This window comes from Dictyostelium discoideum (genome assembly GCF_000004695.1).
Source record: "Dictyostelium discoideum AX4 chromosome 5 chromosome, whole genome shotgun sequence".
Classification (NCBI taxonomy): domain Eukaryota; phylum Evosea; class Eumycetozoa; order Dictyosteliales; family Dictyosteliaceae; genus Dictyostelium; species Dictyostelium discoideum.
In genome coordinates, this window is record NC_007091.3 from 2,619,812 (window position 1) to 2,629,482 (window position 9,671).

At 22.0% G+C, this 9,671-nt stretch overlaps 2 protein-coding genes across 2 annotated transcripts; both read right to left on the reverse strand.

The window, feature by feature from the left end:
• On the reverse strand, positions 1 to 903 carry DDB_G0289315 (hypothetical protein; the record flags this gene model as incomplete). Its single annotated transcript, XM_631205.1, has 2 exons — positions 1 to 191; positions 234 to 903. Coding segments are annotated over 2 exons (861 nt in total), but the record flags the coding sequence as incomplete, so codon positions are not given.
• Positions 904 to 2,458: 1,555 nt separating this feature from the next.
• On the reverse strand, positions 2,459 to 4,665 carry DDB_G0289311 (hypothetical protein; the record flags this gene model as incomplete). Its single annotated transcript, XM_631206.1, has 3 exons — positions 2,459 to 2,837; positions 2,926 to 3,791; positions 3,886 to 4,665. The coding sequence occupies 3 exons, from the start codon at positions 4,663 to 4,665 to the stop codon at positions 2,459 to 2,461; spliced, it is 2,025 nt and encodes a 674-aa protein (XP_636298.1).
• Between the last annotated feature and the right edge of the window lie 5,006 nt (positions 4,666 to 9,671).

Here is a 9,671-nt window from a genome sequence, read left to right on the forward strand (position 1 = left end):
ATTTTGAAGATTATCACATAATTGATAAAGTGATTTTAAATAAAATATTAAATCTTGAATTGATAATGATTTAAATGTTGTATTGTTATTTTCAAATTCTGAAAATAATGTAATTTTATTTGTTTTCTCTACTAATCCTAATTCTATTAATCTAATTTGAAATTCTCTATAATCTTTTAACCTCATAAAATCTTTAAACTTTATTAAATAAAGTGAAGATGATAATGATTTACTTGTTGTTGTTGTTGTTGTTGTTGTTGTTGTTGTTGTTGTTGTAGTTAATTCTGTTTGTTTCTTTAATTTTTTATTTATTTCTTTATTAATACTATATTCATTTTCATCTTCATATTCTTCATCTTTTTTTAGTTGATTATTATTATTATTATTATTATTATTATTATTATTATTATTTTTATTATATAATTGATTATTTATTATAATATTTAAAAATTGAAATGATAATAATTGATTTTGTTTTATTTTTTTTGTTGCATATTTTAAAGATTTATTTTTTAATTTTGTATAAATTGGTAATTTTAAATGATTAAAGAAAAGATCAAATGCTAATAAATTTTTAACTTTTATTGAAGTTGCTATTAAATCTACAATTTCAATATGGTTTCTTTTCTTTTGATATAATAACCTAATTAAATCAATATCTTGACATTCTTGTAAAAACATCTTTATTGCTCTTTTATCAATTAATAAATACTGATTACTTTGTAATTTATCTTTTAATAATGACCATTGTTTGTGTATAACTAAAAATTCTAATGATTTAATTAATTTAAATTTTATTCTAAATCCAATATAATCTTTGGAAATTTCATCATTATCAATATGATAAAATATCTTTTTAAATAAATAAATATTCCTAATAACTTTCCAAAATAAATTCTCCATTATATTAATGAATATATATATAAATAAATAATTATAAAAAAAATAAAAAATAAAATAAAAAAAAAAAATGAAAAAATAATTTCTTTCTTGTCAAAAAGTGAAAAAAAAAATAAAAAAAAAAATTAAAAAAAAAAATAAAATCATGTATTAAAAAAAAAAAAAGTTAAAAAAACAAAAAAATTGATAAAAACATCTGGTATTTAAAATTTTTTTCTTTTTTTTTTTTTTAAACGATTACTTAATTTTATTTAATATGAAACAAATAGAGCATTCAAAAATGGGGGGATTTTTTTTTTGATATATTGATTTTTTTTTTTTTTTTTTTTTTTTTTTATAAAATTTATTTTTAGAATTTAATTGTTTATCATTCATTTTTTTTTTTACATTTTTCATATAATTTTATGGTATTTAATTTTTTTTTTTTTTAAATTAGCAAATTATTTTTTTTTAAAATTATCAGAAACAATAAATGATTTTAAAGATTTTGGTAAAAATGATTCATTAATTGTATGAGAATAACGAGGACAATTTAATTCTAAATGTATTAATGATGATGGTAATACATTTTCATTAATTGGACAATTGAAAGAACTATTAATAGCTATTGAACCAAATATGAGATGTGTAATTGATGATGGTAAACTTCCACTTAATAAAATTTGATTAAATCTATTACCAAATATTAAAACTTTTATTGAATTTGGTAAAACACCAATTGGTATTTGAATGTTAAAATTATTACCAAATTCTAAATGTACTAAATTTAAAGGAAAACAATTAATTAATAATTTTTGATTAAAAAATGGAGAAAATATTAATTTCTCTAAAGTAATAGGTAATGAGTTTGCAGAGACTGGTTTATTATAAACTTCACTAAAATTTAAATATTTTAATGAATTTGGTAATGAATTATTTGTGAATTCAGTACTACCAATTGGTGATTGAATTTGTTGATTGAAATAACCCAAATTTAAATATTTTAAATTTTTTGGGAAGAAACCTTCTTTAATAGTTTTATTAAAACCATGTTTATTTATTGAATTTAATGATAAAGATTTTAAACTATTCGGTAGTAATCCAACTTCAGGATTATCCAAACCTCTATCAATTCATTTTAATTCTGCCAATCCATCAGGTAATGAACCTTTTAAAAATTTAAATGATTCAACAAATACTCTAATATTTAAAGATTTTAAAGATTTTGGTAACATATGTTCATATATTGGATGTAACAAGTCCACATCAATATCTAATTTCTTTACAGAATTTGAAAGCTTTCAAAAAAATATTATTTTTTTTTTTTAGAGAAAAAAATAGAAAAAAATATGGAAATAATTATTTTAATTGTCGGCACTTGGCCCAGTTGTTTGGATTCTTTTTTTTTTTTATCAAAAAGTGGACCCAACCCACCAATATTTTATAAATAAAATTTAGAAAAAGGAGGAACTGAGATTGATTTAATTTTTTTTTTTTTTTTGAAAGATTTAAATTATTTATTTTTTTTTTTTTTTTTCATCGATTATTTTTTTTTTTTTTTTTTTTTTTTTTTAAATTATTAACAAATATGTTCCCATAAAATAGATAAAACTGGTTGAGTTGGTGCAAGAGTTTCATAATCATTTGATTCATTTGGTGGAAGTGGTGTAGATTGATAGACACCATAAATTTTGAATTTTTCTAATTTACCCAATTCATAATTACGTTCATAGATATTAAATCTACGACATTGATATCTTCCAAATTCTAAACGAAGACTATCTAAATAACCAACTGCTAAAAAGAAATTTCTTTTTCTTTGTCCAATTTTGAATAAATAATCTGGTACATCCTTATAATCTGTTTTCTCTAATGTAAATAAATCAATTCCTTTTTTTATTGAAAATTCTGCATCTGTAATAATCCATGCTGAATAATCTGGTGGTGATGGTGCAAACCTTTTATTAATAAATAAATGAAAAAAAAAAAATTAATAATTAATAATTTTAATTTTAATTTTTTTTAAAAAAAAATAAAAAAACATACATTGCCCAATATTGATCAATTTTAACTAATTTTATTAGTGGTTGAAAAGGTGGTTCCCAAATATTAGTATTTCTACCACTATCCATCATTAAAGTATAAATACAAACGTTATAATAAAACATATATGTTGCAACTAAAATGAAAAATAAATTTCTTAAATGTTGTCTATATTTAAATTTGGTTGGTTTTGGTGTATTATTACAATTATTATTATTATTATTACTATTACTATTTAATTTATAACTTGGTAATTTTAATTTTTCATATTTATTATTTTGATTATTATTATTAAAGTTAATAATAAAAGAAAATAATAATTTATATAATTTATCAGAAATTAATTTTGAAAAAAGTTTGAAAACAATTGAATGTTGAAATAAGAATTTAATTGATTTCTCTTCATCATAAATTTGACCTTTAAAATAAATTGAAACACTATCAACATAAAACATTGAATGACTATCCATAATTTCCAATTCCTCTTGTTCATCATCCCCTTTTTGATTACCATTGCCACTACCACCTAAATTATTATTTGATTTAATTTTATAATTTTGACCAACCAAGAAAAATGTTGAATAAATTTTTAAAAATAGTTGTAGTGATTGTGAAGTATTTGAATTATAATTAATTGTAATTAAATCTTTCTTTTCAATATAACTATATCTAATGAATGTCCAAACATCACTTGGTAAGAATGCCATACAAACAACCATTGGTATGAAAACGAATAAATATAAATTTAAACATACTCCAAAACCAATATGCATTCCAATAAATCCCAATATTGATATAATTCTACAAGCTGTATTATAAAATGGTGATATTAATAATAATGGTCCAACATATTCAAATATTAATGTACCCTATTATCAAAATAATAATATTTTTATATTAGTTGATTTTATAATTTTTATTAATAATAAAAAACAATAGAAAAATAATAATAATAATAATTACTCTTGTTAAAAATATTAAAAATCTTGGAAATTGTAAAAAGAATTCAGCTAAACCATGTCTAAATTGAAGTAAATTTAAAGCATAATAAACTGCTGTATAATCTACATGCCATGTATCTGCACTTTTAAATAATGCAGTAAAAATATAAATATTCATAAATTGTAATATGAATGCTATACCAGAACCTGAAATAAATGTATAGTAATTTTTAATTTTATTTGAAATATTATCACCAATATTACTATTACTATTATTATTATTATTTTGAAGTTGTTGTTCTTTTAAAATTGAATCAATTGAAAAATATTTATTTATTGGTAAAAATATTGTATAAAATAATAAAATTCTTGAATAATCATCACTACCATCAATTAGAAAATGATTTCTATTTTGAAGTGAACTTAAAAATATGAACGAAAGTATAGTTGAAAAACGAGTTTTATAACCAATTAACATTGAAAAATAAATACAACCATGTATAAAGAAAATTACAACTGCAAATTCAAATGATCCACTAATTTGGTGAAGTGAATATCTCTCTTCTTGAATAGCTGATGATCTTGGATATGATCCATAGTCTGTATAAAATTCGGTTAAATTTTGACATCTTAATATTAAATCAACCAATAAATAAATTGAAAATAAAACTCTATATAATGATAAACTTTTATAATCTAAATAAAACCCATCTTTAATTTTTTCAATTAATTTACCACTAATAATTGATTTTTTATTATTATTATTAATATTAATATTATTATTATTACTATATCTCATCATTATTAAAATTATATTTTTATCATTTGATTTATATTATTATAATATATCTTTTTTTATATAAACATATATATATATATATTCTGGAAATTAAAAGAAGGAAAAAAAAAAACAATTAAAAATAAAAATAGTGTTTTAAAACAAAAAAGAAAATTAAAATTAAAATGATAATTCAAAAGAAAAATAAAAAAAAATAAAAAAAAAAAAAGCTATCTTTTTTCACAACCCAACTGAAATCTTTTCGACCAGCCCGGAATCAGTTAAACTCGCGTGGATTTCAAAAAACAGAAATTAATTTTTTTTTTTTTTTTTTTTTTTTTTTTTTTTAAATATTTTTTAAAATAATAAACATAAAAAATAATACAAGACTTAAATTAAAATAAATCAAAGATATATTTTGAGAGAAATTTAAATTTGGGATAAAAAAAATTAAAAAAAAATAAGAATTCTAAAATTTAAGTGAAAAAATGAATAATTAAAAATAAAAAATATCTCAAAAAAAAAAAAAAAAAATTATTTTTAATTTTTTAATTTTTATTTTTTTTATTTTTTTTATTTTAAATTTTTTATTTTTAATTTTTTTTTTTTTTTTTTCTAATTTTTTCACTCTTTTCGTTATCAGTTGTTTGATTAACTAGTTATCAGAATTGAATTTTACAATTCCCCCCCCCAAAAAAAAAAAAAAAAAAAAAAAAAAAAAAAAAAAAAAAAAAAAAAAAAAAACCAACAACAATAACTCAACAACCACAGGTGGATTTTAAAAATAGATTTATCAGTTGTGAGTTAAAAATAAAACAAATCAATTGTTTTATTATAATTCCACCAAAACACACCCACCAAAAAAAAAAAAAAAAGTTGAAAATAATAAATAAAAAAACTAAGATCGTAAATTAATAGTTATTTTATTTTTTTATTTTACAACCAATTAAAAAAAAAAAAAAAAAAAAAATTTTATTCTTAATAAAAATAAAAAATAATTGTAAAATAAAATTGTATTAATATATATATAAAAATAAATAAAATATAAATAAATAAAAGAAAATGGAAGGTGTGGAAGATGATTTATCAAAATTATTAGAAGAATTATCATCAGGTGTTGTTTTAAATAATATTCAAGAGAAATTGAATCAATCATCACCAAAGTTACAAAGTTTTATTGATGATGAAACTGGAAGTAATGCAGAAGATGTTAGAAGAGTGTTAGATGCAGCAACAGATACAGAGTCAAACTATGGTGGTGGAGCCAACTCAATTACAAATACACCAAATTTTAATTCTCATAGGGGACATCAACATCTTCAGCTTCATACAGAGTTATCATTAGATGCACTTAGACCAGTATCAGAGAATTCACCATTACACAAAAGTGCAACAAGACCAATCTCAACTTCTATTAGATTACCAAGATTAAGTGTTTGTGAGGATGATAGTTCATCATCTTCTTCTTCATCCGATGGTGACTCTAATAGCTCATCAGATTCATCTGATAATTCATCAGAACAATCAGATGATGATGATGTTCATCTTCATCTTCATCTTCATCGTCATCATAGAAAAGTGAAAGAAGATGAAGGAGATTCATTTGAATCATCATCAGAATCATCAGAACAATATGGATCTCCAAGTACTTTAAGAAGACAAGAAGCTTTAAAACTTGAAAAAATAATGCAAATTCAAGAGAAAAAGAAATTATTAAAAGAGAAATTAAAAGAACAAGATGAATTAGAATTAAAAGAAAAACAAGAATTAAATGAAATTACAGTTCAAAAAGAAATAAAATTAAAAGATAAGTCAAATTCAGTTCAAAATGATATTGTTGATAGTGATAATAATAATAATAATAATAATAATAATTCAATAACAATTGAAGAACAACAACAAGAAAAACAACAACAACAACAACAACACCACCACCACCATTCAACACCAAATAAACCACCAAAATCTAGATCAGTTTCAATATCTACACCAGATTCAAATATTGTTGTTGCAGGTGGCAATGTAATTAGTAAAGAGAGAAAGAGATCAATTTTAGCATCATTTGAAGAGGGTTCACCAATGAGATCATCTTCAAGATTACCATCATCTAGAGGTGGTTCAATTAAAATCAAAGTTTCAAAGGTTTTAGAAGAAGAAATGCAACTTCAACAAGAATTTGAAAAACAAGAACAACTTAGACACTCTGCTAGATTAAGTCAATTAATTAGAGATTTAAATATGTCTTCAAATTTACAAGATCAACAAGATCAACAATTAAGAAAAAATGAAAATAGTAATAACAACGAGGGTGATGATAACAATGAAAATGTTTCAAATGATAATAGTAGTGATAATGAAAATCAAAATATTAATGGTTCAATTTTAATTAAAGAAGAACAACAAGAAAAGATAGAAATAACTACAACCATAACAACTGTAATAACACCACCACCACCAGCACAAGAACCACAACACCAACAACAACCAAAAATATTAACACCAGAAGAAGTAGAAGAAGAAAGAATTAGAGTATTAAGAATTGAAAGAATGAAAGATCAAGTATTTTCACAATTGGATGAATTAGAGGATCCATTATATTCAAATGGAAGTAGACAACGTAATGGTGGTGGTGGTGGCGCATCAACAAGTGCAGAACCATCAATGATGCAAATTCCATTGACAAGATTAGAGGATACTGCATCATCATCATCATCACCAACATTACAAGCAACCAAAACAACTACAACCACTACAACTACAACCACTACAACCACAACAGCAACATTACCAATAAATAATAAAAATTTAAATATTCAAGGTAGACCAAGAAAAGATTCAATTTCAGATCATTGGGATATTGGTAGAAAAGAACAACCACGTCGTTCAATGACATTGAATATTCAAAGAGTTGGTGAGGACTTTTCAGTAAAGAAAGCAGAGGCAAAGAAAGTTAATCCTGATCTTGAAAAGATATTGGTACACATTTCATTGGTTGATCAATCTCACAAGGTTATTTGTATCACAGAGGATTTTACAGTTAAAGATGTTATCGACCTCTTTTCCGAGAAATTAGGGTTAGTTCAAACTGAATTCTTTTCATTGGCAGAGGTTACATCGGATGGCTATGATAGATGGTTGGATCCAAATAGAGCGGTTAAAGAAGCTGGTATTAAAAACCTATCAAAGTTAACATTTAAAATCAAATATTTCAAACAACCAAAGAAGCTATCTGATAGTAAAGCAGTTCATTTATACTATTTACAAATTCAACAATCCGTTGTAAATGGTACATACCCATGTTCAGAGGCAATGTCCTACAGATTAAGTGCACTTCAATTCTACATTACATTTGGTGCATTCGATAAGGATAAACATATAGCAGGCTTCCTTGATCATGGTTCATTATCAGAGTTTATACCTTCAAACTTTTTCTTTGAACTCACTGATGAGGTCATTCAAAAACGTCTTTTCCATTTACATTCTCAAATTAAATGTAGTTCAAGTATTGAAGCAAAACTTAGATATTTAGATTTGGCAAATAAAATTCCAACCTTTGGTGTCACATCTTTCCAAGTTTTCGATGGTATTCGTGAATCATCAATCGTTAGACAAAAACGACATCTTTGTGTAGCTGAAGATGGTATCTTAATCTCTAGAAAAGATAGAGCAGGTTATGATTTCTTTAGTTATAAAGAAATTATATCTTATCAAGTTACAACTAGAGGTTTAAAAATTCAAATTCCACATTCTTCAATAACTCCAAATGTAAATATATTTTTAAATCAAATAGTAACAAATAGTAATGTTACTAACATATTAATATTATTTTTATTATTTATTATTACTCTTATTATAGACATCAGAAACAATGAGTTTTGATACATCATCATATGATCAATCGAATAATATTATAGATTTAATGATGGGATATAAATATTTCATTCAACATGATGAATTTATAAGAGGTATTGGTGCACCAGTTGAACAAGTTGATTTAAATATTTCTTTATTGTTACCATTATTTCAACCACCAAAAATTAGAACAAAGAGTGATCCACTTCGTAGTCGTTTAGAGTTATTCAAATTGAATTATCTTGGACTCTGTCAAAATTTCCATACAAAACCAATCTCAAAATTAATTGATCAAATTGATTACATTCTAGATAAAGAAGGTTCATTTAGAAATCGTTTAGCATTTGAAAAAGTTGAATTACCATCTTTAAATTTAAGAGGTTCTGATTTATCTTTTATTGCTGATGCTTTAAAAGATACTTTAAATTTAATGTAATTATTATTATTATTTTTATTAGTGGTTAATTTACTTTATTAACTCTTTTTTTTTTTTTTTTTTTTTTTTTTTTTTTTAATTTTAGAATTGAAGAAGGTGAAAGTATTGTTGAAAATTTAAATATTTTATCATTAGATTTATCAAATAATCCATTATTGGCAACTGATGCATTTGAACCATTAAAAATTATTATGACTTGTAATACAATTATTCACTTAAATTTAAAGAATATAGGTTTATCAAATAAAGGTGTTATGGTATGTATAATAATTTTTAATAATTTAATAATTTTTATTTTAATAAATTAAATATTAATTGGTTTTTTTTTTTTTTTTTTTTTTTTTTTTTTTTTTTTTTTTTTTTTTTTTTTTTTTTTTTTTTTTTTTTTTTTTTAAAAAAAAAAAAAAAAAAACCCCCTTAAAAAAATTTTTTAAAAAATTCCCAAATTTTAAAATTTTTAAATTTGGAAAAAAAAAATTTAAAAAACCGGGGGCCAAATTTTTTTTAAAAAAATTAAAAATTTTTTTGGGAAAATTTAAACCCTTTTTTTTTAAAAAACCCCTTTTCCCCCTTCCGGGGGGTTTATTTTTTTGAAAAATTTTTTCCAAAAAAAAAACCCCAAAAAATTTTAAATTTTTTAAAAAATTTTTCCCCAAAAAAGGGTTCCCCCCTTTTTTTCAAGGGTTTAAAAAAAAAATTTTTTTTTTTAAAAAACCCCCAAAAGGGGGGGAAAAAACCCCAA